The sequence below is a fragment of the Panthera tigris genome, chromosome X (genome assembly GCF_018350195.1).
Source record: "Panthera tigris isolate Pti1 chromosome X, P.tigris_Pti1_mat1.1, whole genome shotgun sequence".
In the NCBI taxonomy this organism is placed as follows: domain Eukaryota; kingdom Metazoa; phylum Chordata; class Mammalia; order Carnivora; family Felidae; genus Panthera; species Panthera tigris.
Genome location: NC_056677.1, coordinates 42,324,265 through 42,351,909, shown reverse-complemented (window position 1 = coordinate 42,351,909; position 27,645 = coordinate 42,324,265). Strand labels below are relative to the sequence as shown.

General features: G+C 55.0%; 3 protein-coding genes across 4 annotated transcripts; 2 read left to right on the top strand and 1 right to left on the bottom strand.

Annotated features, from left to right (window-relative positions):
* Positions 1-259: 259 nt before the first annotated feature.
* Positions 260-5,794, top strand: WDR45 (WD repeat domain 45). 2 transcript variants are annotated; one of them, XM_007084953.3, is made up of 11 exons: positions 260-367; positions 1,693-1,891; positions 2,015-2,089; positions 2,179-2,283; positions 3,181-3,286; positions 3,409-3,503; positions 4,017-4,096; positions 4,211-4,419; positions 4,499-4,600; positions 4,685-4,830; positions 5,058-5,793. In XM_007084953.3, the coding sequence occupies exons 2-11, from the start codon at positions 1,837-1,839 to the stop codon at positions 5,165-5,167; spliced, it is 1,083 nt and encodes a 360-aa protein (XP_007085015.1). In that variant the 5' UTR covers positions 260-367; positions 1,693-1,836; the 3' UTR covers positions 5,168-5,793. The 2 variants fall into 2 exon arrangements, with proteins under 2 accessions (XP_007085015.1, XP_007085017.1); XM_007084955.3 differs by lacking the exons at positions 260-367; positions 1,693-1,891; positions 2,015-2,089 and having other exon boundaries at positions 2,191-2,526; positions 5,058-5,794.
* A 96-nt stretch (positions 5,795-5,890) lies between these two features.
* PRAF2 (PRA1 domain family member 2) lies at positions 5,891-8,765 on the top strand. Its single transcript, XM_042974762.1, has 3 exons — positions 5,891-6,182; positions 7,331-7,548; positions 7,972-8,765. The coding sequence occupies exons 1-3, from the start codon at positions 6,004-6,006 to the stop codon at positions 8,109-8,111; spliced, it is 537 nt and encodes a 178-aa protein (XP_042830696.1). The 5' UTR covers positions 5,891-6,003; the 3' UTR covers positions 8,112-8,765.
* A 438-nt stretch (positions 8,766-9,203) lies between these two features.
* CCDC120 (coiled-coil domain containing 120) lies at positions 9,204-23,719 on the bottom strand. The gene is given in 13 exon segments (XM_042974911.1): positions 9,204-11,597; positions 11,600-11,754; positions 12,942-13,040; positions 13,171-13,345; positions 13,626-13,688; positions 14,045-14,339; positions 14,724-14,864; positions 15,534-15,667; positions 15,813-15,903; positions 16,080-16,179; positions 19,430-19,570; positions 19,705-19,787; positions 23,651-23,719. Coding segments are annotated over 9 exon segments (1,890 nt in total). The 5' UTR covers positions 15,862-15,903; positions 16,080-16,179; positions 19,430-19,570; positions 19,705-19,787; positions 23,651-23,719; the 3' UTR covers positions 9,204-10,818.
* Positions 23,720-27,645: the final 3,926 nt, after the last annotated feature.

Sequence of the window (27,645 nt, the reverse complement as noted above, 5' to 3'; positions counted from 1 at the left end):
AATCTTGCTAGCCCAGAAAGTTGACGCCTCTCGCCCTCAGAGCAGGACAGAGCGGGGGAATGCTCGGCCCTCTTCCTCTCCGCGAAGGAAGGGGTCCCTCTCGCCCACCCTCCTCTGCTCCCTCAGACAGGCCCTTGAGCATCCTCCCCGGAGGACGCCACTATCACTTGCATGGCTCCAAAGACCTGGAACCCAGGGGAGGAGGGTTGCGGCCGCAAATGAGTCATTTCCGGTCACAGACTCCCTCCCCCGGAAGTGAGACCTGATGTAAACACCAGAGTCGGGCGTCAGGGCCCGGGAGGTCAGAAAACCGGGCCGCGGGCGGCACCGACGGCTGGGGTTGGAATCGGGAACGCGCGGAGATCAGGTCAGTGCAGGCAGCGGGAAACTGGGGCAAGATTCCGGAGTTGCTCCGAACCTGGAGGAGGGTCCAGTGGGAGGGTTCCATGAACAGAGGTTTTGGTGAATGGTGGGAGGGGGGTGTCTAGGACAAGGAGTTTAAGTGAGTGCTGGTGTTGGAAGGAGTATGAGGGCGGTCTTGGACATGAAGAAGTGGAGGGAGGTAAGGCATCCCGGAGCAAAGTTCTTGGGTGGCACGGGTCTTTGCAATGGTGGTCCGAAAAAGGGACCTTGAAAGGTGGGGCTGTCCAAAGAATGAGTCTTTGGAGAGTGAGGCGGTCTGGTGGAGGTGGTACAAGAGCGGAAAGTAGGTTTGAGCTCCTGGAGGATGGGGAACGGGTGTGCTTGGGCAAAAGTCTTGGGGTGATGGGGATTTGAAGGGAGCGTGGGGGCTTTAGGACAGGAATCTTAGAGGGGTCCGGGGCAGGCGTCTTGTTGGGTTAAGTTGTTCCAGGTAGGGGTTTGGGGAGGTATGTCCTGGGCAAGAGTCTTGATGGAGGAGGGGTGCCCTGGGGCAGGGTGTTTGGGGAGAGGATAGAGAATCTGGAGGAAGAATGTAAGGGGGATGAGATTCCTGGGGGTAGGTTCTAGTCAGTCTATGTTGGAGGAAATGACAGCAAAGCACATGGAAGGGAATGTTCCAGGGGTGGGCGATTTGGAGTGATAGGGGAATCTGATGTAGAGTCTTTAGGGCATAAGGAGGTCTTGGGGAACATCCAGGCTGACCCGGGTTGGGCAGAAGTTAGCATGGCATGAGAAGAGGTCATCTGGGGCTAGGCATGGGATCCTGAAGGGGTTTGGAGAAGCCTGTGAGGAGGGGAGGTGTGAGAGGGCTCTGAGATGGTGGAATTGGCTGGGAGCCTCAGAAGGCATGAGGAGAGGTGGTCCTGTGGATGATGGACCAACCATAGCAGGTCTCGGGGCCAGGTCAGGGAGGTGTGGGAAGAAGTGGATGACCTAGCCTCATTTCCCTGCTTATTGACAGGTGGAGTTGGATGCTAGGTCCAGGTGTGAAGATGAGAAGTGGTTCTAGGCCATGTGGGGCATTAGAGCCAGGATTGGCTGGGGGTGGGGAAGAGATATCACTAACCCTCTACCCCCATTACTTCCTGACATGCATTGAGGGCCACGGAGTAAGAAAGAAATGGGGAATACAGGTCAGGGTAGGGCTGGAGCTGGGCTCATCCAAGTGTGAGAAGATGGGGAAGTTCCTGACCATGCTCTTTGGGATCTTAGGAGATTAGTGTGGAGACCACAGAACTATCCCTCTTTTTTCTTTTTTGTTTTCTTCAGTCCTGCTGGCTGCAGAAAGTGGCAGAGGAGGAGGAGGAGGAAGAAGAAATCCACTGGGAACAGGAGTTCTAGGACTTGAAGGGCAAACCCCAGGACTCTTCCCAACCCTACCCCCATCTGTGTCCGGGGAAGCAGTCCTGGACCATGACTCAGCAGCCACTTCGAGGAGTGACCAGTCTGCGTTTCAACCAAGACCAAAGTGAGAGAGGCTTGTGCCTGCACCCTTGTGGATTGGAGGGAGGGACGGAAAGAATGGCCAGAGGTGGGCCATGGCTTCCACCTGGGCATCCTTTGAAGCAGCCCAAAATCCCCCCCTCCCCAGGCTGCTTTTGCTGCGCCATGGAGACAGGTGTGCGCATCTACAATGTGGAGCCATTGATGGAGAAGGGGCATCTGGGTGAGCCATTGGTGGAGGAGGGGCAATGGGCAGAAGGGACGGGCTGGGCATTGGCTGCCACCCCTACTGACATCCTGGTCCTTGTCCAGACCATGAGCAGGTGGGCAGCATGGGCCTGGTGGAAATGCTGCACCGCTCCAACCTGCTGGCCCTGGTGGGTGGTGGTAGCAGCCCCAAGTTCTCAGAGATCTCAGGTAAGTGCCCTCATCCCATCCCGCCCTTGGCCCAGAAACCCTGGAATCCTGGCCTCCTTCAGGCACCCCGAGGCACTGGCAGATGAAGATGTCAGAGCACCTCAGAGTCCCACAGTGAGGCCTACAGCTTGGAAGTCATGGATCTTATCGCTTGAGAAGCTTGGTGTCTTGCCTTCACTTAACACTTATTGAATGCCTCCTGTATGCCATGTCCTTACCTATGGAGCGCTTGCTATAAGCCTGGTACTGTTCTACGCACTTTATATATATTAACTTATTTAATCCTCACAGTAACTCCATGTGGTAGGAAGTATTGTTATCCCCAATTTTACAGATGAAGAAACTGAGGCTTAGGGAGGTTAAGTGGCTTTTCCAAGGTCACACAACCAACAGGTCTTAAAATATTGGTGCTGTCTCCCCAGTATCCTCTTGCTTTGAGCCTCAGGACACATCTTGTTCTAAGGGTTTTGTTGATCCCACTGGGACATGGCAAGAGATGCCCTAGGCAAGTCACAGAGCCCGAGGATTCATCACAGAAATCTTCTAGGGATACGGACTGGGACCCTGGAGGCAGAAATAGTTACTAATGGGAGTTACAGTCCTGAATGTGAGTCCCTGCTTGGGTTGCTCATGGGCAGTGAGGTTCTTGGCCAAGATACTCAACCTCTTCAAGCCTCAGTTTCTTCATCTGTAAATGAGTATGTAACAGTTTTAGAAACCTATTCTCAGAAATCACATCCACAAGTGCTCATGCCATATGAAGCCCAATGCTGGGTGTTAACAAAAGGTTAAACAAGTGGGTTGAGGTCCCATGGGGAGTAGGGGTGGGTCTTGTGTCACCAGGGCTGCCCCTCACCCTAAACCTTGGCCCCGACAACGCACCCACCTGCCCAACAGTGCTGATCTGGGACGATGCCCGGGAGGGCAAGGACTCCAAGGACAAGCTGGTGCTGGAGTTCACCTTCACCAAGCCAGTGCTGGCTGTGCGCATGCGCCATGACAAGTGAGCCTGAGGAGGACTGGGGTGGGGGAGGTAGGAGGTCCCCACAGCAGGCAAGAGGGTTAGTCCTGCATGGGCATCCCGCCATCCCCTCATGGCCATCCTGTGTTGTGTGTTGCCCACAGAATTGTGATCGTGCTGAGGAACCGCATCTACGTGTATTCCTTTCCCGACAACCCCCGAAAGCTGTTCGAGTTTGATACCCGGGACAACCCCAAGGGTGAGAGGACCCAGATGTGCAGGTGTGAGGTCAGGAGGCAGTGGATGGGGCAGAGGGGCAGAAATGAGAGGTTGGAAGGGGCACACCGGAAAATGGGGAAAGAGGGGCAGAGAGAGAGTCTTTGTGCAGAGATGCTCAGATGGGCTGAGAGATGTTCATATTCCCAGTCAGTCCATCTTTCCAACCCTTGGCCAGTTCTCTGTCCCCACCCGAAGCCCCGTCCCACGCCCAGGTGCCCCAGATAGCAGAGCAGAAACACCAGCAGAGAGTAAGGACATGGCTGGCTGTGCCAGGGATCCTTGGACCTCCTGGGGCTGCCGCAGCTGCATCAGGAGGTGGAGAATCTGCCTCACTGCTGGGGAGCACTGCGGAGGGCAAGCTCCCTGAGGGTTCTGTGGGTAACATATATCATGGAAGGTCAAAGTCTTGGCCCTTATCCTGCTTCTGTCCATTCTGAGACCCTGCCTGGCCCCTGCATCCCCCCAACCCCGACACTTCATCCTCACACCCTAGGGCTCTGTGACCTCTGCCCCAGCCTGGAGAAGCAACTGCTGGTGTTCCCAGGACACAAGTGTGGGAGTCTGCAACTTGTGGTGAGCCATCCAGTGGGCAAGGGTAGGTGGGTAGGTGTGTGGGCTGGCTCCCCCTGTGGATGCTTGGCCCCTGCTTCCCATACCCCCAAGCCCAAACTGCTCCTTCCACCACAGGACCTGGCAAGCACAAAGCCTGGCACTTCATCTGCTCCATTTACGATCAATGCACATCAGAGTGAAGTGGCCTGTGTGTCTCTGAACCAGCCAGGCACTGTAGTGGCCTCGGCCTCTCAGAAAGGCACCCTTATTCGCCTCTTTGACACGCAATCCAAGGAGAAACTGGTGGAATTGCGCCGAGGCACTGACCCTGCCACTCTCTACTGGTGAGCACAGGATATGTGTGGCGGGCTGGTGACCCCATGTCACATGACACATGGGCATCACTGCTGGTCTGTCTTCCAGCATCAACTTCAGCCATGACTCCTCCTTCCTCTGCGCTTCCAGTGATAAGGGCACGGTCCATATCTTTGCTCTCAAAGATACCCGCCTCAACCGTCGCTCCGCGTGAGTACTCCCTGCCCTGCCCTGCCATGTCCCCAGTCCCCCTGCCCATGTACCACACCTGGGCTTAGCCAGTGCTGCCTGCAGGCTGGCTCGTGTGGGCAAGGTGGGGCCTATGATTGGGCAGTACGTGGACTCTCAGTGGAGCCTGGCGAGCTTCACCGTGCCTGCCGAGTCAGCCTGCATCTGCGCCTTCGGTCGCAATACTTCCAAGAACGTCAACTCTGTCATTGGTGAGTGGGAATAGCCCTTGACTGGGGGCACTGCATGGGCGAAGTCCTGCAATTTGGACCTGAAGGAATTTTAAGGCATGGGAAGCTAGAGTGGGTAGCTCGACTCCATCATCAGAGGGATGGCATGTGGACAGAGGTCTGGAGGTAGACCCTAGGACACCTGAAAGGATTGGAGTGTGTGGCTTCTGCAGCTTCTAACCTTTTGCTCATCCTCCCCCCTCTTCTAGCTATCTGCGTAGATGGGACCTTCCACAAATATGTCTTCACTCCTGATGGAAACTGCAACAGAGAGGCTTTCGATGTGTACCTCGACATCTGTGACGACGATGACTTTTAAGGACCCTGTGGGTTGTGCGAGGGACCTGCAGTGGCAGATTGCAAAGCCCTCAGGGGGTCAGGAGTACTGTGAAAGCTACCAGCCAGCGAGCATTAGTGGGGCAGGTGCCCACCTTCCACTCGGCAGTGCAAGACAGCTCACTTCACCCAAGCACTTCTTGGTGACTGTGTGCCGGCAGGGCCAGACTAGGGAAGCAGGGAGGGAGCAGACCCCCTGGGGCTCCCAGCCTGGAGACGACTGCTAGGGACCCAGAGGGAGTGCCCTAATTCAACCTGTGGGGATTAAAAAACCTTCCCAGAAAGAGATATCTCTGATGTGGTGAATATGAATAAAAGGCCCTTAATAGTATTTATGGCTGGACCTGGGGGGCATGGGTGGGGCCTGGAGGAGATGTAGCGGAAAAGGGCCTGCAGGGGTTTCCAAGTAGGTGTGACCTTCTTGGACCCTGACCGGAAAGAAGTGGCATCCTACCCAAGTCCCTCTGACAGTCCCTGTTTTTCTTTGCGTGTCCTCAAATGTCTGATTACCGTGGACTTGAGCCATCAGCACGGTCCAGAACTACCCGCTTGGGCGCCCCCACCCGGGGATGATTGGGAACGCCTCGCGGGCGGCGGAGACTTAATTTCCCGGCAGCCCTTGCTGCCTCACAGCCCCGACGTGTTGTTGGCATTTCCGGTCACATGCATTGCTGCCGCTGCTCAATCTACTTAGCGGGTGAGCGTAGCAGCCGCTCGGTCCAGACTCCATTTCCCGGTGTCCCTCGCGGTGCAGCGGGGTGTTACGGGGGTTGTAGTCCGGCCGCTCTTCGGGCTGGTCCAGCTACTTCGACCGGCAGGATGTCGGAGGTGCGGCTGCCACCGCTACGCGCCCTGGACGACTTCGTTCTGGGGTCGGCGCGTCTGGCGGCTCCGGATCCTTACGACCGGCAGCGATGGTGCCACCGCGTCATCAACAACCTCCTCTACTACCAAACCAACTACCTTCTGTGCTTCGGCTTCGCACTCGCTCTGGCCGGGTGAGGGAGGGAGGGAGATGCCGGTTGGCTAGGGACGCCTGCAGGGCAAGAAGGGTGGACCCGCGGTATTTTGAGGAACGGGAGGGGGATGCAAGGCTGGAAGGGGGAGTTCATTAGAAACGGAAAGCCTACGGGACAGGTGAGGGGGCACTTGAAGGAAGTCAACATGGTTAAAAGGAGTGCCTTGGGTGAGATAGGGCCTGAGGGGGATAGAGGGTTGAGAGGATGGAGAAATGTGGGACTGGAGGGAAACTGGGTATCGAGGTGGACCTAAAGATAAAAAGGTCCTGAAAGTGGGGGTAGGGGAGACGGATGTGAGTGATGCCCCCAGATTAAGGCAGCCCTGGAGGACTTTGGGCAGATACAGGGACGGGGACGTGGTCAAGTTGAAGGGTTGGGAGGGTGGGCTTGTGGGGGCTCTAGTTTGGGGGAGATCCTGGCTATGATTGGAACGCTCCAGGAGCAGGTACCTCTTGGGGAACTTGAACCAAGAGGGAAGACCCAGGGGTGGAAGGCTTGAGAGCAGAGAAGGATGGAGAACCCCTGGGAACTTGGGCAGGGTTGGAAGTTAAGAGTGGTACTGAAAGCCTGAAGGGGTTCTTGCAATGATGGAGAGAGGGATCTGTAAGAAGTGGGGAGTGGATGGGGAATTTGAAGGGGAGGAAGTCTGGAAGGGTGTCTTTCTTGTAAGGACTCTGGACCCGGGGAGAGGGAAATGTATAGAGACATAAGGCCTGGAAGAGGAATCTACAGGCCTAGCTCCAAGGGTGGATTTAGGGGCGGGTTGGGGTGGGGCCTGAGGGGTTGGAGACGGGCCCTGCGGGGGTAGGGTTGGAACGAAAGAGCTGGGAGCCTGGAGGCCTAGGGGGATGGGAAGGCCTGAAGCGAAAGAGCTAAGGAAGATGGGACTGTAGGATCGACACCAAAGGAACGAGGGTCCACAGGGCTCCTGGGAGTCAGAAATCCTGGAGGGTGGACCTATTGGGAGACAGGGCTGGGGGAAGTTATTTGTTGGGCTGGAGGATCCGGAGAGAGGAGAACCAAAGCTCCTGGGGTCCGGAATTGAATGGACGGTGGTCCAGGAGGCTTGGAGGCTGGGCAGCTCTCTCCCCGTCTGCTGGACTAGCTTAGTTCCATTGTCCTCACAGGTACGTGCGCCCGCTGCATACCCTCCTAAGCGCGCTGGTAGTGACGGTGGCCCTTGGCGTGCTGGTGTGGGCGGCAGAGACTCAAGCAGCCGTGCGCCGTTGCCGCCGCAGCCACCCGGCCGCCTGCCTGGCCGCAGTGCTTGCCTTCGGCCTCCTTGTTCTCTGGGCCGCGGGCAGCGCTTGCACCTTCCTGCTAGGCGTCGCCGGACCTGTGCTTCGTGAGTATTCACTACCCTGAGACCGCCGAGAAAACGGCCAGCGCTTGCGCACAGTGGCAGCCCTGCCCTGCCCTGAGAAGAGGCCGAGAAACCAGGCAGGCACTTGGCCACACCCCCTTCATAAAGCGCCTTCCCTGGCTTTGCCTTCCCTCTTCTGGGAACGCCCCTCTTTAACTACCGCCTTTTCTGGCTTCCCTGTTGGTATTAAGTGTCTTCCACCAGCCACGTCCCAGTTGCTGTGCGCCCTCCCTGGCCACGCCCCAGCTGCAAAACTGTACTCAGCCACACTTTAAGATCGGAGGCATCCTGGCCACTTAAGACTCTGTTGGCCTGCCTGTGCTCCAATTCCCCTCCGTGGTCCCCCCACTGGCTAAAGCTGATGTCTCACCCCACTGACCCCACTCCTCTCGGCACTGCCCACAGTGATTCTGGTGCACGCCTCACTGCGCCTGCGGAACCTCAAGAACAAGATTGAGAACAAGATTGAGAGTATTGGTCTCAAGCGGACGCCAATGGGGCTGCTACTGGAGGCGCTGGGACAAGAGCAGGAGGCTGGATCGTAGGGGTCTAGGATTTGTACCCAAGACCTGGAGAATGCCACCCCCACCCTGGCCCTGTACTGGGACCCAGAGCCCTTTCCAAGCCCTTGAAATAGAGGGCCCCGTCCAGTTCAGAAAGCAGGACATCTGTGACCCTCCCCCTGATCAGCTCCCATTACCTAGGGGACCAGACTCTTCTTCAGCCCTGAACTTGAGGGCTTGGATACCCGAGCATCCATGGCCATCCTCAAACCCTGGACCCAGTGATACTCCCCCACCGCCGGTCTGGGACCCACCCATCTCCCACCCTCAGCGCCAAAGGTGGGATCTGGGCCCAAGGCATTCTCTTGAACCCTGGACTAAGGCTTTTCTAGACCCCCACCCCAGCTTTGAACCCAGATCAGGGCATTGCCAAATCTTGAACCCAGGACCCAAGTGTTCCCAGCCCCCATCAGGACAGAGGATTCAGGCATCCTGACCCTGTCGAACCCTTGGTTCCAGGTGACCCGAACCCTCTCCAGTCCCACTTGCCTCTCTCCAGCTCTGCTTAGTGATTCTGCTCCTCTCTCCAACATCCCACAGTGATGAGGACCAAGGGGTGGGGTGGGGGTAGCCCTGACCTGGAATGGGGCATCTGTATCAGTGTTACAGCAACAATAAAGACTGTTGCATCTCTCAAGCCGATTTGGGCCTCCTGGGTAAAGTCTGCATTTCAATGGCCAGAAGTGGCCTTCTGCTTTTTGATCCTGTTAGACTCTTTCTGACTAGGTCTTTTTGTGTCAAATACATGAACTGAAGGGGTGAGCTCTCAGTTCCTCCCTCGAACCTGTTATCTCTGGTGTGGCATTAACACACAAGGTAGTTAAGGGCAGGGTGTTTCCTATCACTTGTATTACTGAGGACTCTTGTTCAGGGCAGGCCAGCAATCTGAGTGCAGACAGGAAGACATGTGACCCCACATCACAGCAAGAAAAGCCAAAGTAGATGGTATTATCACGGGCTGTTTCCAGTGTTCTATTTCTTATCACATGGAGTCATAAAAATATATTATCTGGTCTTAACTACAGGTGTGGGCCCCCAAGACAAGGCAGACAGAGGAGTAACACATGGGTTCAGTTTACACATTTATTATAGAAATCCCCTTCCAGTGTGGGTAGTGTCTTGGGCCCAGGTCCATTGGTAGAAAAAGAAAAGTTTAACACCAGGTAAAGGAGGTAGGGGGACCCCCAGCTCCAGAAAGTCACAGATAGGTATCATAGAAAACACAGCTTGTATAGATTTAAAAAGTGGTGGATGGAACGAAAGCCAAGGAAGACGTGACGTAGCCTGTGGCCAGACGTCACCTGAGGATTTTACTGGCATCCACCAGATGCCAGATTCCACCACCGCAGCATCCCAGGACACAACACACCCGATGGCTCTGCCCTCTGGCCCCTCCTGCAGGGCTTCCTGACTGGGGACAGATAGGGCAGAGGCTGCCACCAAACGCTGGGCCATCTAGCCCTGTGGGCAGAGGCAGCGGGCACAGACAGGCAGACAGGGACTGGGGCTCCTTCTGGCACCCCTGGGGGTAGGAAAATGAACCCAAGCCCCCTACCCAGACTTCAGTCTTTCCAATTGCAGGCAGAGAGCCCACCTCCCCAATAACTGCCCTGGTGGGGGGTGGCAGGGGGTTCTGTTCACACGAGTCTCCTGGCTGCCCCAAACAGGGCCATGAGACCCTATATGATCCGTTTTGTGGAGGGGGTTCCTGAATGGAACAGGCTGGGCATGGGGACAGGAATGAGCCCAACCAGGACGAGATCACAGTTTCCCTTTTATAAAACGTCTAGCGTTGGGGGAAGACAGCGAATATCTAAATCACAACTGTAAACAGAAATGGAAGAAGGGGCTCAGAGTCCCCATTACACCATCCTCCCTCTTTTAAGCTGGCTGAGGGCCCCAGTCCCCAGCACAGTGTGAGAGGGGAAACAGGGTGTCAGACACCTTCGTGGGTCCACAAGGTGCCAGGGGCCTTGGAAGATCAGGTTCGGCACCCCCCCAGGACTGAGAGCAACCACACCCCAGGGTTCAGCGAGGTCAGCTGTGTGCTCCCCAGACTAAAGCCGTGCCCAGGCCAACAAGGAGCGTATCAGAAGGGGTCAGACCAGTGTCCCCGGGGTCTGGGGGTCAGAACTGGAGGACTGCTCCCCCTCTAGCGTCAGGTCACTTAAACGAGCGCTCAGCTCCGGAGCATACAGGAAATCCGCGTAGTATCTTTAGAAGGGGTAGCAGGAATCCAGACAGGGTGGCAAGACAGAGGAGAGAGGAAAAGACAAACAAGACACAGAAAGAGAGGAAAAGAAGCTCGTTAAAGAGGCGGAGGCAGACACAGGAGAGCACGTCTGGGCTTGCAAGCGTGGGGAGCACAGCAAAAAGGAAGAAGAGAAAAACGAGGGGCCTGGGAGGCCCTTCCTCCCAGAACCCTGCTTTCAAGGCTCATTTCAGCTGACATGCACTGTTTTGTTCCAATATTACAATTCTTCTATGGCTTGGTGGAAAATTGCTGCTGCCAGGGCCCAAGACACCCCTCTCCACCAAGCCCCCGCGGACTCATGCAGGTTAGGCAGGGCCTGATGACCCTGTGCCGAGGCCGCAGCTAGTTCTCTCGTGGTCTGAGTCATTAGCTACCATGACTGGCTGCTCCCCAGCCTGGACACCTTTGCCATCTGCCTCCAGAGACCCCTACCCATCAGTAAAAGCACCCCCCATACCTGCCGGAGACAGGGGGTGCCGTGAAACTCCTCGAGTGCGGGAGCGGCGCCTGGCTGGGGGCCCCATACAGCGCCTGGCCCACCTCATAGCAGCGGGCATGGAGGAAGGGTGGGTGTTGCGGGCCCATGTGGGGGGGAACAGGCCGGCGCTGGGGCCCGGCGGCCAGTCCCGAGTTGCGGATGTACCAGTCCCGCAGCCCCTCCAGGGCAAGGTTCTTATGACCACTGCGCTCACCAGCCGGGGGGATACGGGTGGGCGGGGGCATCCACAGCAGAGGGTTGGGATGCACCTCTGGACCCTCGGTGGCCTCCAGGGGCAGGCCACAGGGCTTGGTGCGGGTAGCACGGGTGTGGGGATCCTTGCTGCGGAGGAGGGGGCTGCTGCCATCAGCTGCATATACAGGTGGTGGACCTGGAAGCATGGTGAGGAGCCCATCCCGGCGGGAGAGGGGTCCTGGGACCTCAGCCGCAGGCAGCAGCTCCCCCCAGCCTGCCCCACCACCACTGCGGGGCAGGCCCCGGTCCAGGGAATAGTCCAAGAGGAAGTCCCCACACACAGGTGGGAGCCGGGGGGCCCCTCGGGAGGCAGGGGCAGCTGAGCTAGGCCGGGCAGCCCGGGGAGGGTCTGGGGGGCCGGATGTGCGGGAGGAGAAGGCAGGGGTTGGTTGGGGGCGCTCGTATAGCACCTCACTGCTCTTGCAGACCGGGGGGCCAGCGGCAGGGGGAGCCAGAGGCGCTGGCGGGGAGCCAGCTCCCCGCCAGCCGCCCGGTCCACAAGCAGGGCTTCAGAGCTGTTGCTGCGGCGGGTGCGGGCTGCAAAGAGGGAGGCACGGTCGGAGGCCGGGTCCACCCGGGGGAAGCCCATTTGGGAGTCCTGGCTGCCGGACCACTGGCGAGAATGGAGGCCTTCGGGTCTGGGAACGCAGAGGTGGGGGTGACAAGAGTAGGGTCAGAAATATCAGGCCAAGTGCCCACCGTACCTCAATCCTTCCTGAGCCTTCAACTTGCACCAAAGGGACACAGGATTAGGAACTGTGTGTATAAAGGTGTTAGGTAGTGGCGTGTAAAAGACAGCAGAGGTTCTGTCTGACGCTGGGGGGTGGAGGGACTGAAGACGTATGGGGGGATATCAGTGCCAACGCCAAGGGAGATGCCTGTGGCAGGGGCAGGGGAGTGCTGGAGAGGAAGTGCTAGCAGAGGAAGGCCAGCGGAGGGCTCTTCCCAACAGACGTGACCCTCAGCCCTACTACCGCGTGTCTCGTAGCCCCCCACCGCCTCCACGATGGGGTCCTGATCCTTGGGTCCGGAATTCAACTTCCTGAACTCTGTCCCCCCCATGTGTATGAACCACCCGAAACTATCATCCCAACAGCCACCGGTCACAGGATGCAAGTGCCATAAGGACCCGGACTTTGTTTTGTTCACAGCCTTGGAGAAGCAGGCACTTGGCAAGTATTTAAGAAGCACAAGGGTACAGTGTTTAAAAGCACAGACTCGGGGCGCCTGGGTGGCTCAGTCGGTTAAGCATCCAACTTCGGCTCAGGTCATGATCTCACAGTCTGTGAGTTCGAGCCCTGCATCGGGCTCTGTGCTGATGTCTCAGAGCCTGGAGCCTGCTTCCGATTCTGTGTCTCCCTCTCTCTCTGCCCCTTCCCTGCTCATGCTCTGTCTCTCTCTGTCTCAAAAATAAATAAAAACATTAAAAAAAAAAAAAGCACAGACTCTAGAGTCAGACTTGCCTGGGTTCAAACACCAGGTCTTCGGTTTACTAACAAGTCACTTAACCTTTCTGTGCCTCAGTTTTCTCATCTGTAAAACGGGATCAGCAATAGCACCTATTGGAAAGCATGGATTCCCAGCAGATGGTAGATGCTCAGTACATGTTAACCAGAACTTACTGTGCCTACAGTGTCTTTCAGAGGCAGGTATTATTATGCCCACTTCGCAGATGAGGAGCAAAGATTCAAAGAGAAATGACTTAACCAAAATACACCTTTCAAAGCCCAGCCTCTCACATCCCATGCCCTTTGATAATGCTCTCCCAGTTAGAACTAACAGTTCCTTCCTCTAGTCCATGAACCCACCCTCACAGTCCCCTTACTTGCAGAGCTGGGGGCCAGCGCCCCGGGTGAGGACAGGGGTGGCAGGCACACTTCGCCCCTCAAAACTGGAGGCACTCCTGGGCAGCGAGCGTGTGGGGCTAGACAGAGATGGGCAGGCCCAGGTCAGGGGCCAGGTTAGAGACCATACCCACCAGCAGGCCCTCCTGCCAGCCCCAGGCTCAGGATCCTGCTCCTGGTTCCTGGGGGAAGGATGGGGCTCACCCTCACCTGGTGGGGCTGGCCACAGAGTTCCGCCGGCTCTTCAAATCCCCATAAAGATCTGACGGCGGTGGTTTCCATGGGGTTCGCCGCTCAGGGCTGCCCCCTGACACTGTCCGCAGTTGGTCCCAGGCTTTGGGCGGCGAGGGGCGCTCAGCCAGAGGGAAGCAGCTGCGGGGCTCCTCTGAGAGGAAGGCAGAAAGTGGGGGAGAAGTCAATGAGAGGGGGCCAGATGGGTTGCAGGCAAAGCAAAGGGCAGGAGCCAGGGAGACAGGAAGTGGCAGCGGGCTGGGCAGGGGCTAATACATGGGGCTGGAACTGGGGCTGATGAGCTGGGCAAGGTGACGCAAGAAAGACAGGGGTCCCACACGAGGATGGGGCATGGCTGAGCTGGGGTTGAAGAGGGAGGGGAGGGGCTGAGCATCAAAGGATGGATGGGTCTGTGGGGGGACAGAGGTCCTCACCATTATCATGGCTGGCTCCAGACTCTGACAGGGAGCTGCTCTCGGAGTGCAGAACTACGTCCTCTATAGGTGAGAAGGGGGAGACCCAGGCCTATCAATACAAGGCCTGGGTGCCATCCCCTTACACCACTGGATGGTCTCCTCCCTGCCCTGTTCCTTCCCAATAACCCACCTTCACCTGAGTCCAAGACCACCTGAGGCTCGGCTCCTCGTTCTCCTGGTGCCATGTGGTCTAGTTCCCAGCGGCCCCACCCATGCTGTGGAGCCAGTTCATCACAACTCCTCTTACAAGTCAGGTCCCTTAAGATCCACCTCGCTCCCACTTTTCACTATTTACCCACCCACCCCTACCGTGTCCCTCAGCCGATGCCATGCTCTGCTTTCACCGTGGGGGCCGGGGGCAATGGGGCCCGGCTCACCTTGGCTGAGCTGAGCGAGGCGTGTGCCCAGGCAGACTCCTTGGGCCGTGATAACTGCCCCTGTGGACAGGGGTAGGGGCTGCGGTGGTGGGAGCACCGGGAGGCCAAGGCGGGCCCGGAGGTCCCCAAGCTGTTCCTCCAGCTCATGCAGCCTCCGCAGCGCGTCTGCCTGGACCTGGCGCCGGCGCCGGCGCTGCTCGATGCTCAGCTCAGGGGCCAAGGCCAGGCGGCGGGCGGCGGCCGCAATCTGCTGCTGCACAGACACCTCACGCTCCAGCGCCTCAAGAGCCAGCTCCTGTGGGACCCACCCAAGAGGGTGGGACAGGACCAAATGTTGGAAATGGCCGAGCACAGGGACCACTGCGGGTACAGCCTGTCTCCACTTGAGGTGGGGGAGGGGGGCGGTGCTATTCTAGGGTGGAGCTCATTTCTTCTGCAGGCAGGGCCTGTCTCGATTAAGAGACTAGACATACTCATTTTCCTGAGGGTGAGAGGCTTATCACGGACGAGAACCAGCATCCTCCCTCAGAGCCAGAACCCACCTCCCTCAAGTCATTCCCTCCTCACCTCAGCCTCTCCCTCCCCTGGACGCAACCCCAGCCCTGCCTGGCTTCCTCTAGGCTCCTCTTCCTCTGCACCCGTCCCACCCCCATCTTGCTCTCCAAGCCCATCTGTTCACCTCAGCAGGGCACAAGGAGTGGTGTGCTGGGTTGGGGTGCGGCGGAGGGTAGGCTCGGGCCGCAGGGGGCCGCCGGCGGACCAACTGGGGCCGTTCACCAGGCTCCAGCGGGCACTCGGGGGGCAGCTGGCCAGTCAGCTCCTGGTGGGGGCAGGGGTCAGAGACTACCAAGGGTTAGCTGGGGGTATGGGGCAAAGCAATAACGACTCCTGAAGCTACAGGTGTCCTACTAAGAGAGCAGTGATGCTGAGCACGCCATGCCTATTACTTCTCTCCCTCTTCCCAATTCTCCACCAGACAGGTGTGCTGTGTGCTCTCAGCCCCTTGGTGGCCCAAATCCCTGGGGCAGTGGGCATGGGAGGTAGGGGGACCTGCTTTGGAATCCAGAATTTCTTATTTTTTGTAAACGTGACACAGTCTACATACTGCATGATATGTAACACCCCCCTCAGGGCCTGGGGCTGCATGCTCTGAACCACACGATCATTTCTGGCAAACCGTGTAGACATTCACACCAAGAGGAATAAATCAAAACTATAACTCACCCCTTGTCAGTTCAGGTCGGGTTTTACTGCCAGATTTTGGAAATAGCCATTATTTTTGAGGCATTTTGGATTTCAAACTGCTGATAGGGAACTGCAGGCCTGCACTGCCATATTTTACAGATTTGAAGATGTCTAAGTTGAGCTTTGAGAAGCTACAAGGTGACAGGGCATCTACAGCTCAGACAGGTGGCTCAGCACCTACCTAGTGGCCCCGTCTCCTCACGGCCACCCCACCCACCAGGCACTCTTAGGGCCAGGCTCTCACCGCCTCCTGGAGACACACTTTGCGGAGCTCCTGAAGTTTCAGGCTCAGGGCCTCCTGTAGGGCCCGCTGCCGGTCGAGCAGCCCCCGCAGACGCTCTGACTTCATCTGGGGGACAGCCTCTCCAAACAGGGCAGCTGGACACAGAAAGAGCAAAGTTCAGAGCAAAGATCAGCCAGGGCACCCTGGCACAGCTGTGGGGCCAGGGACCAACCCTTTCCAAGTAGGCAGGTGGTGACTCAGAGCAGGGGAAGAGGCAGAAAAGGGGAACCAGCCAGCTACCTGAGGCATTGAAGGTGGGAGAGCTGATCAGCTGACCTTTGACTTCCATCCTGGTGCTGTCGAGAGGCCGTGGCTGATGGCTGGACAAGGCCTAGCAGTAACGCACAGGGGCCATTAAGGAAGCGTATTCTGTGTTCCCCCAGCCCCTGCCCCTACCCAACTTCCCACACCCCAGCTGGGAAGAAGGGGGACCCTGACCCCACCCGCCTGATTGACCTGCCCTCTCAGAAATCTGTGTCAGTGTCCGGACCCACTTGGCCCTGGTACCTTGGTTCCCTTCCCATTGAGTGGGAGCACAGCAAGCGGGGAGCTGGGCGGACTTATGACGCCTCCTCAGAGGTCCATGGGCCACAGTCAGGAGTCTTGCCTGGGAAGGGAGAGTTAAGGGTACAGATTCAGCCAACTATAACAACAGTGGGCACTTATTGAGCACCTGGGTGCCTGGAACAGTTACCTTCCATGCCACATTTAATCTTTACAACCACCCTGTGATGGCAGTTCTGTGATTATTGCTCCCATTTTAGAGATGAAGACAGTAAGTCACAGAGGGGTGAAATAACATCCATGGTTAAGGATGTAGCAGCCTAGGCCCACCCCTCTGGCCCGACTCTCCCTCACTGGAGCTCTTCTAACTCCACTAATTCGTCATAAGCTCCCAGTCCAGTGAGCCTCAGGGCCTTTGCTCAGGCTATGGCTGTCTGGAGTGCTCTTTTCATGTCTTGCCTCTCTGGCCCCTGGCTCTCACATTCTAGGGCTTAAATGTCACTTCCAGAGATGGATCCCTACATTATGTCCCCTCATAACTGCTGTCCAGCAAGAGACTGAGCCTCCTTTACATATCTGCGAAGACAAGAAACATATCTGTCCTGGTTTTTTTTTTTTTGGTATCTCTGGCACTCAGAACACTTCTGAGCATGTAGCAAGTACTCAATGAATGTCTGTTGCATAAATGAAAGAATGCCAAAGTAGCCAAGCTAGGGATCTAGCCCAGATCTGTGGGTCTCTATTTGTCCCAACTCCATCTTGTGGCCTTGATGCAGCGGGGGAGTGTTTCCTTAGCCCCAGGACCCCTCCAGCCCCTCTCCCCACCCCAACCTGTCCTGTACCCAGCACAGAGAAGACGCCCTGCCGGGACTGTGATCAGAAAAGTCCATAGCTGCAGATAACAAGCCTCCTGCCTCCTGCTTCTCTGCCCCCAGACACCCTGGCTGACCACAGAACCTGCCTTGGCTGGCTGCCAGCCCTGCCCTCATCCCCTCCTCTGGAGTTTGCTCCTTCCCTCCCACATCCTGCTTGGTCCCCAGCTGGGTAGCCGGGTGACATCACCTCCCACCACCTGGCCTGACCTCAGCGGCAGGCAACTGGGAGGGCCTCATGAGGCCACAGACATCCCATACCCACCTAATCCCCACCTTTTCATGACATGGTGGCCAGCTGTGGAGAAGACCCAGGCAACCAAGGAGGTGTGGGTTCAAGCTCCTTCTCCATCTGTACGTTGGGGGATGTGGTCGACTGGCTAATATGGTGCCGCTAGTTTCTTGGCAGTCCTCCTACCGGCCCCATAGAGTCTGTATGCCCTCCACAAAACAGTGGTCCTCTGTCTTCAGCCTCAGGGACAGGGATCAGTCTCTCAAGCTTTTTGCACACCCAGGCAGCAATGCGTACTTTGCAGAGAGGTACTCAAATGCCCGGCCTCCAAGGTCCGACATTGCCCAGCACGGCGGGGTTTCCTTGAGGTCCCAGCTCAGCTTCCTCTGTCCCTAAGCTCCTGCGTCTCCTTCTTCTCCAACCCCCATTTGAGTTTGAGGAACTCTCCCAGGGCTCCCCTAATCCTTCCCCCACATCCCACACTGGGCTTCCTTAAGCCTTCTTTCCCTGAGAGCTCACTGCATCCTAGATCAACGGGGTCCAGACAGGAACCCCAACTCCACCCTGTAAGCCTGACCTTGGGGACATAGCTCAGGCCTGAGTCACAGGGTCACTGGGTAGGGAGACACAGGGTCAACGCCCCACACCCCCACATCTGGCTCCCAAACCTCTGCCTCCACTTGCCTCCCCTCCGCACATTTGCCTAGGGGTCCGGAACTCCCCTAGCCCCACCTGGAGATGGTGAAAAAGGGGATTCCAGCAGTCCCCTTCCCTAACGTCCCCCACACACCCCCCCACACCAGCTCCTAAGTCCCGTCCCAGGAAGGGCTACAGCAGGAGAGCTGCAGAAGGTACCCCCCCATACACACCCAGAGGCGGGCCCAGCAGGTTTTTCAGGTCTGCCCTTCTGACACCACAGCCGAGAAAGAAATTCCTGGCCTTAATGACTGTTTACAACCAAGACACCTCACCTGGGTGGCACCCCAACACCCTCAGTGGGACCCCCATTTCCATATCTTGTCCCAATCAGAGCACAAACTCCCAGTGTCTGGAACTGTTCCCCACACTGCCCTGGAGGCCCCCCTGTCCCCACTCTGGGTGAACAGATGGGGCAGGCAGGTGCCAGGAAGTAGTTTCTCAACAGCCCAGTCTGAGCTTTGCTGGGGGGGGCCAGGCCCCAGGTTGCAGGAGGGCAGATGCTCCTTCCCAGGGCGGGGGAAAGGGGGAGAGGAAGTAGGGAGGACAGTGGAGAAGGGGGGACTCTGGCTTCTCTTCTCCCCCAACCCTTCCCCTTGTTCATTTCCGGCAAGGAATAGGCTTCTTGCCAGCAAAGGAAATTGGGCATTTTGGGCTTTGCTCTTCCACTTGGGCCCTCCTTCTTCGCTGTACCTCTTGCACAGACTTGGTTTTCTCCCACAGGGGGCCTCAGTACACCCTAGACCCTTCTTCCCCTACCCTGCCCCTGGGCCCCCTGTTCCCAGGTGCTCACCAACGCCAGAGAGGTGCTGTGGGGTGGCCTCAAGTACCTCGACAAAATAGTTGTCTCAACCAGGCCCTGTTCCAGCTGGTAGTGGCAGTGAGCAGTGAGCCAGTGGCAGATGCCTAGGCCGCCTCCCACTAGGCAATAGCCCAGCCTACCTGGCCAGGGACTGGGCCAGCCCATACCTCTTAACCCTTGCCTGCCCTCACCAGGGCTCAGGACACCCTTAGGGGCAGTGTCAGGGCTAGGGCCCTTCAAGGCGTTCAGTGCGGCCAAGAAAAGAGCCCAGACAGCCCTGTTCTCCCCAGTCACCTAGCAGAGAACCAAGAAAGAAGGGCTAAGGGTAGTGGGAGTGGGGCTGCCCCTGGTGCTACCCAGGTTCCCACGTCAGACCCTGACCACCCAAGGGTATTTATGACCTTGGAGCTGGGGGACGGAGTTCTGGGGTGTTGTTAAGCACACAGGAGGCCTCAGGTGTATGTAAATCTGGCGTGTGTCTCTTGGCACCGAGCACCACATTCCTGAGGCCCCTACCCTTTCCTCCCAGGGCAAGGCTGCGGTGGGATAAGGTCTTGGGACAACCGCCACCCTCACTGGGGTAAGTTTCCCAAGCTGGGGACAGAGGAGGTCAACTTTTCCCAGGAAAGACCGGGTCTCAAGACCCGACCACCCTCTGCACCTCCGGAAGAAATCATCCCAGCAAACTGACAAGACACACGTTTTCACCCATCCTGGTCGCTACGAACTTGGGAGGATGACGCAGACCCACCTCTTCATAGCCAGCTTGCCGATGAGGAAGCTGGGGCTTGGACAGGTGAAGAGGTCTGATTCTGATCACAGAGGCGTAAGAGCGGGTGGACTCAGAACTCAGGGGGCCGGGTCCTGGGTTGGAGGCAGACAGAGGCTACTCCTGCAAGGGAGGAGGAGTGGGGAGGGGGCTCATGCTTCTTCACATCCAGGCTGGCTCTCCCCCACTCCTCCCCCGTGGGCATTTCTGGCTAGGAGTCAAGGAAATTGAGGGCTCTGGCCTGCCCCGGCACATACCACACATCCTGTGCTCCATTTGGGACCATCTGCTCTGTGACCTCAGGGCCCAAGCCCAACCCGGGCCCCTGCAGCAGCCCATGCTGTGATGTGAAAGAGCAGAGTGAGGAAACCTCCCTCCCCACTTGGCAGGTGGGCCAAGCCTGGAGGGGAGCTCTGTATCAGCAACAACGCCCTGCCCCACACACATGCTATTGAGGCCTCCCGCCACCCTGCCCACCTTTCTTCCTGGGGGTGAGATTTCCGGCAAGGGACACAAAGGCCCCTTTCATCCACCCCCCTTTCTCCCTGCTTCACTGCTTAGGGCTGGTGGAGGCAGCAGCCATAAGGTAGGTGGCTGGGTGTTGACGGGGAGTGTCCCCTCAGCTGTGGCCTCTCCTGCATCTTGGCGGACACCAAGAATGTTGGGAAGAAGGACAGTTCTAAAACCAGAGCTGAGAGGGACAAGGGTATCTAGCTGGCAATGTAGAATGAATAGCAAGGCTTAGGTTTCCTCATCTGTAAAATGGGTAAACAATGGTTACATAGCCAACAAAGCCAGAGTCACTTTGGAAGGCATTTCAAAGTACAAGGAAACTCACATCACGTCATTAATGACCGTTGATAACAACAAGAATAAACTCATGCAGAGGTGGCCTGGTGCAGGAGTAAGGAGGGGAAAGCAGGTAACTGGGCCTCTTGGGCCAGGCAGACAGGCGGGACAGAATCACCTGCACACATCGTTGCCCTGGTCCACGACTTCTAACAGCCTGGAAGATGGCCAACCTCTAGGCCCTACCCCAACCAGGGCCTGAACCTCATGTGGCCTCATGTAGGGGTAGCAAGTGGTAACTCTGGGATTCAACCCTGCTCTGCCACTTATGTCTATGTGACCGCTTGGACAAGTCACTTATCCTCTCTGTGCCTCAATGTCCTCATGTATAAAATGGGGATCATAACAACAGTATGGACTTCACAGGATTGTTGTGAGCATGACTTGAATTAATACACTTAAAACTTGCTTAGGACAGTAACTGGCCCTTGGTAAGTGTTTGATGTGTGTTGGCTGTCACAATTAAATTTTTTTCAATGTTTATTTATTCTTGAGAGAGAGAGAGAGAGAGAGAGAGAGAGAGAGAGCGTGCAGGAAAGGGGCAGAGAGAGACACAGAATCTGAAGCAGGCTCCAGGCTCGGAGCTGTCAGCACAGAGCCCAACAGGGGACTCGAACCCAAGAACCATGAGATCATGACCTGAGCCAACGTCTGATGCCTAATCGACTAAGTCACTCAGGTGCCCTGTCATAATTACAACTATTCCTCTCAATCCAAACTCAGCAATCAAATGTGTGTGTGTGTCTGTGTGTTTGTGCATATTTTTTTGAGACCAAGCTGGTATCCCTGTGCTATACCTGATAAATTTGAAGCAGAGCTGTTGTTCGTCAAATAAACGTGTCCAAATTCTCACTATCCAAAATCAAGAACTAAATGTATTCAGATGCACTGGTGAGACAGAGCTCGTATCCCTCAGCCTCCAAACCCTCCCTACCTGCTACCCAGACATGGAACCCTCCCTATCAATCCAGGCATATTTGAAACAGAGTTGTTTTCCCTCATTATCTGACTTCTCCCTACTCAACATCAAAAATGCAGGAACCAAACATCTTCAGATCAATTCTCTGAACACTCACTATCCATATACACGAGCTGAATGGATCTGGATGCACTTTTGAGATAGAGCTGGCACCCACTACTCTTTGAGCTTTCCTTACGAGGCAAGATGCAGGAACCAAATATATTCACACAACACGGTATTCTTACTATCCCAACTCTTGCCACTGGAGCTCAGGGAAATGAATCGATTTGAATATATTTTTTTAGTTGGGGCCATTGTCCCTCACCTCCCCGCTCACTGTGTAAAATGCAAAACCAAAAAACCTCCATATAACCTGTTATCTTTTACTGTCTGAACTACCCAAGCTCTCCCTCTCAGAAGTCAGGTGCCAAACAGACACTGGGACAATGAAGGATGCTTGTGTTGTTATTAATAGGTTTGGATAAACGTTTTAGATGAATGAGATGGGTCTAGTATCTCACTATTCAAAATCTCACTATTCTATGACAAATGGAGGAAACAAAACATAACTGAATTAACACGTTATCTTCTCACTCTCCACATTCTCCCTGCCTGTCCTCAGAATCAAGGAGATTCAGAGAGAGAACCTCGTATTGTTCTTGTGATTGTTATTGTCACTATTGGATAGGCCTGATTCTAACACCCAGTGACCACCCCCTACACACACACACGCCCCACAGAGGTGGGATGGATTTAGCACCAAAATTTGTATTGCATACAGCCAAGAGAAGGGGGATAAACCCCCCACCCCCACTCCCAACACCCTCCCCACGAAGCCCTGAAGCCTCTGGCCTGGAATGGACTTTTTCCAGATCATGCACACCCAGGATTGAGACTAGGAGATGGGGTAACATGACACAGAAGATTCACACACACTCCTGAGTCCCCCACCCGTCTATGTTTGCTTGCCACCCGCCCCACCTGGACATGGGACAGCCCCCAACCTAGCAAGGCTGGAAACATGATCCAGACCACACAGACTCCCAGAGTCACTGAATAATTTAGGGTGTTCTTTCACACTCGGGGAGGGTGGGGGGCATAGGAACAGTTCCATGCTCTCCCGGGGCAGGGAGACAAATGCAAGCTCTGTGTGAGATCACTGGGTGGGGGTGAGGGACATCACATATGAAAACCCTCCTAGCCACACAGGGCCCACAAGGCTGCTTGCTCTTGCTCATGCTGAGAGAAGCATTTGGGATGAACTTGAGATCATGGGAACAGCAGAACCTCCAAGTTCAGGGGCAGGGTATAATGGGACCCCAGTTCTTTTAGGCTCAGAGGAGATGGAAAGCGGGTGTTAGGAAAAGAGAGCCTGAACAGGGTGGAGGGGCAAGGTAAGGGGTAGAACAGGGGTCTGGGGTTGGGACAGAAAGGGAGAGGGCAGGAAGGGGTGGAGGAGACAAGACAGAATCAGAGTCATTGTAGGATGGAGGTCGGGAGGCAGGACAGAGAAAGAGCCAAGACACTGGCCAGGGGATGGGATGGAGTGAGGTTCAGGAGAAGGGTAAGAGAAAAAGTAGGGGGCAGCAAGGAACAAAAGAGAAGAGCAAGGCAGGGTCAGTATAGAATAATCAGAAGACATGATGAAGGACAGGCCAAAACACCAGTCAAGGTAGGGGAGAGGGAAAAAGGGCAGGTTCAGGATGGAGGTAAGGAGCAGGAAAAGACTGGAACAGAAGAAGTATAGGCATGAGGACAGTGATGGGACAAGAGAAGACAGGAGACAACAGCATAGGGCTGGGGGCAGGGACAGGGCAGTTAACAGGGGTATGGTCTAAAGGGGGTGGGCCAGGATGGAGACGGGGAGTCAGGAGGGGACCAGGATAGTACAGATGGGGAGAAAGTTTAGAAATCAGAGGTCAGGAATCTGGACAGACCTGAATTAGACTGCGGTGAGGGGGGGCAGGACATGAATGGAAGGGGTTCAGGGACAAGAGTTTAGGGAACTGACGTGTCAAGCATCAGGACAGAAATCAGGATGATCAGGACAAGGCAAGATGAGCTTCAGGGATGGAACAGGGTCAAGCCAAGGATCCTGAGAAAAGAACTGGGTGGGGTTTGGGGTCAGGACTGGGTTTAGGGGAACAAAATAGGGATTGAGGATCACGCCAGGCCTAAACATGGTTAGGTCAGGGGTCAGAGCGGAGGTACTGGGGCCAAGACTGGCCAGAGCTTGAGGTTAAGAAAAGATGTAGTCAGGTCAGGTAGGGGTCGGGAGTGAGACCACAGGGTCAGAGGTCGCGGGTGCGCTCGCAGGTACAGCCCCTGCCGGCGTTTCCGGGCCCTCACCCCGCCCTGTCTCCTCCCTTCCTCTTCAAGCGGGCGTTACTCACCGAGGGTCCCCGTCCCGCGATGTAGGCAGGTCGCTGTAGGCCAGGAGGGGTGGTGGGTGCGCCCCTCCCTCGCCGCCCCCCCCCCCCCGCTCGTCCCCGGCCTCGCGTCTACTCCCCTTCCGCGCCCTGCCCGTGGGCCGCGTTTGGCCGCGCGACTGTTAGCAGTGGGGGCCACACGGGGGGCGCGGGGAGGGTAGGAGAGGCGCGCGGACTCGGCCGCGGGCGGTGGACCCTAGCCCCCCACCTTCACCTCGGGTCCGTCCGCTCCCGGCGGCACCAACACCGCCGCCGCTGAGCGCGAGCCTGGGGGGAGGTGGGGGGACGGGGGCGGGGCGCAAGACCACAGCAGCGGCGGAGACCAAGTGCGCAGGCGCCAGTTTGGGTCTTCGATTTTCCTGCCCTGGGAGCGCCGGGAGTGAACCAGCTGGGAGCGCGTGCGCACACGCTTTCTCGAGGGCGGTGAAGCTCTCCTCTACTGAGGCCACGCCCCCTCGGTGATCAGACTGGAAACCCCTCACCCAAGTCACCCCCGAACGGACCCCCAAGCAGGACCCTAAATTGCCTTCTATCAACCACCACACACTTCTAAACTCTTCTAAACTTCTGTGTCCCCAAACCACCCTCCATCATCCCTCAAAATGCATCCCCAAACTATTGCTCATTGATCCCAAGCAGTACCCCCAATCCACCCTCCGTGGACTCCCAAACTGTATGAATAAACTGCCATTCACTACCCCCAACTTGTTCCCCTAAACCATCTGCAATCAGCCCTAAAACCATTAACCTCCAAAGAGCACTTCCAAATCACTCTCCCATCTACCCCCAATATGCACCCCAAACACCCCATATTGACTCCAAAGCACTCTCCATGTACCCCCTGAAACATACTCTGCAGCCCAAAACTATACCTCCAAACCACTCACTCTTGAATTACCACTATACCCAGCCTTGTCTTTCCCATGGATCCTAATTATACCCTCAAAATGTCTTTGAAAGCCACCAAGCATAATCTCTCCAAGAACCACCAAATATACTCCAAGTCCTCTGCATTAGCTTCCTGTGGCTGCTGTGATGAATTTACACAAACCTGGTGACTTACAACCTAAGAAATTTATCCTCTCACAGTTCTGGGGGCCAGAAGACCAAAATCAAGGTGCCAGCAGGGCTATGCTCCTCTTTCTAGGGGAGAATCTGTCACCTTCCTACATTAGCAGCTGTCAGCATTCCTTGGCCTATAACCACATCACTTGAATCTTTGCTTCCTTGGTCGCATTGCTTTCCATTCTGTCTATGAAATCTGCTTCTGCTTCCCTCTTCTAAGGACGTTTATTGGGCGCCTGGGTGGCTCAGTCGGTTAAGCATTCAACTCTTGGCTTCAGCTCAGGTCATGATCTCATGGTTCATGGGATCAAGCCCCGCATCAGGCTCTGTGCTGACAGAGTGGAGCCTGCTTGGGATTCTCTCTCTCTCCCTCTTTCTCTTCCCCTCCCCTGCTTGCTCTCTCACTTTCTCTCTCAAAATAAATAGATAAACTTGAAGAAAAATTTAGGTAAGGACACTTGTTATTACAGTTAGGGTCCCCTTAATAATGCAGGATAATTTCCCCATCTCAAAATTCTTACCTTAATCATATCTGAAAACCGCAAAGTCCTTTTTCTTTTTCTTTTTTGCCATCTAAGGTATACTCACATGTTCCAGGAATTAGGATGTGCATATCTTTTGGGGGGCATCATTCACCCTTTGGTTCCCAAAGTTATACATCTACCCCACATGCAAAACACATGTACCTCATCCCAATACCCCCAAAGGTTTGAACCATTACAGCATCAACTCAACTTCAAAATCTCACTTTAATTTCATCAGCTCAAAGGTTCCAAACCTCGTCATCTAAATCAGGTATAAGTGAGACTCTGGGTACAATCCAACCTAAGGCAACATTCCTCTCCATCTCTGGGCCTGTGAAACTAGAAAACAAGTTATCTATTCCCAAAACACAATGGTGGGACAGACATGAAATAAGAGTTAAAGCCATTCCTATTCCAAAAGGGGGGAAATGGAAGGAAAAAAAGGTGTCACTGGTCCTGAGTAATTTTGAAATGCAGCAGGGCAAGTTCCATTAGGTTTCAAGGCCTGGAAATAATCCGCTATGGCTTGAAGTTCCACCTCTGGGCCCACAGCTCTGCCCTCAAAGTCATTCTTCCCTTCTTTTGAAGAGTAGCACATGTTTGCTGCTGAGTAGTTTTACCCTGTATCTTTCTGGTAGAATTTTGGGAGCCCAACATCCTTCCTTCATTTCAGAGTATTTCTGTTTCTTTCAAGCCGACCAGGCAGTGTTTCTGGCAATATAACCTTCCTTCTCAAAAATTTTGTGGGTCTTCCATGGAAGTCACAGGAATTCACACCATTAGACAAGAGGGTCCTCAAAAGATCTTCCATGGAAAATCCCATCTCTATTCCTGACTTCTGCTGAAATGGTTGACAGGATCCATGAGGCACACACCTTATCTCTTTAGTACTAGCAAAAGGCTGTCCAGCCACACCTTTAGTTCTCTCCAGAGCATACTTTCCTGACAGCAAATCTTCTAAATTGTGTGTCTTCTGCAATCTGGACAGCCTGAGAATTTTCTAAATCATCAAAACCTGGATTCATTTTGCTTAGCAGTTCTTCTCTCAATTTATCTCTTTCCTTTCACATGTTACTAAAATCAGCAAGAAGAATCCAGGCAGTACCTCCAACACTTCCCTTGGAAATCTCCTCAGCTAAATATCCAAGTCCATCACTTACAAGCTCTGGTTTTCACACAACAGTAGGATACAATTCAACTCCACTTTCTGTTTCTATATAATAAGGATCTCCTTTTCCCCAATTTCCAATAACATGTTGATTTCCCTCTGAGCCCTCACCAGCAGCATCTGTAACATTCGTATTTCTACCAATATTCTGTTTATGATTATATATATATATACATGTACATAATTTTAAGTAGGCTTCATTCCCAGCATGGAGCCCAACATAGGACTTGAACTCACGACCCTGATATCAAGACCTGAACTGAGATCAAGAGTCAGATGCTTAACCGACTGATCCACCCAGGTGCCCCAATATATATGTATTCTTTTTTTTTTTAATTTTTTTTTAACGTTTATTTATTTTTGAGACAGAGAGAGACAGAGCATGAACGGGGGAGGGTCAGAGAGAGGGAGACACAGAATCTGAAACAGGCTCCAGGCTCTGAGCTGTCAGCACAGAGCCCGACGTGGGGCTCGAACTCACGGACCGCGAGATCGTGACCTGAGCCGAAGTCGGCCGCTCAACCGACTGAGCCACCCAGGCGCCCCAATATATATGTATTCTTAAGACAATGTAAGCTTCGGGGCATCTGGGTATCTCAGTTGGTAAAGCGTCTGACTCTTGGTTTCAGCTCAGGTCATGATCTCATGGTTCATGGGTTCAACACCTGTGTCAGTCTCTACGCTGACAGTCCGGAGCCTGCTTGGGATTCTCTCTCTCTCCCTTCTCTTTCTGCCCCTCCCCTGCTTGTTTTCTCTCTATCTCTCTCTCAAAATAAATAAATAAACTTAAAAAAAAGACAATATAAGCTTTGTCAACTATTCTCCTCACTTCCTTCTGAACCTTCACCAGCAGTGCTTTCCATGTTCGTGTTTCTACCAACAATTTCTTCAAGGCAATCCAGGATTTTTCTATCATGTACCTCAAACTTGATCCAATTCCAGCCTCTACACATGATCCAATTCCAAAGCCACTTCAATATTTTTAGGTATTTGTTACAATATGTTATGGACTGAATTGGCCCCCCATTCATATGTTGAAGCCATAACCCCTAACATGACTATATTTGGAAATAGGGCCTTTACAGAGGTAAAGTTAAGTGAGGTCATAAAGGGGGCCCTGATCCAATAGGGTTGGTGTCCTTATAAGAAGAGGAAGAGACATCAGGAGCACATGCATAAAGGAGAGGTCATGTGAGGACACA

Coding starts and splice junctions, on each gene's coding strand:
- WDR45 (XM_007084953.3), top strand. CDS start 1,837: ATGACTCAGCAGCCACTTCGAGGAGTGACCAGTCTGCGTTTCAACCAA. Junction 3,287..3,408: donor GTGCGCATGCGCCATGACAA/GTGAGCCTGAGG, acceptor TGTTGCCCACAG/AATTGTGATCGTGCTGAGGA. Junction 4,097..4,210: donor GTGGGAGTCTGCAACTTGTG/GTGAGCCATCCA, acceptor CTTCCACCACAG/GACCTGGCAAGCACAAAGCC.
- PRAF2 (XM_042974762.1), top strand. CDS start 6,004: ATGTCGGAGGTGCGGCTGCCACCGCTACGCGCCCTGGACGACTTCGTT. Junction 6,183..7,330: donor TTCGCACTCGCTCTGGCCGG/GTGAGGGAGGGA, acceptor TTGTCCTCACAG/GTACGTGCGCCCGCTGCATA. Junction 7,549..7,971: donor CGTCGCCGGACCTGTGCTTC/GTGAGTATTCAC, acceptor CACTGCCCACAG/TGATTCTGGTGCACGCCTCA.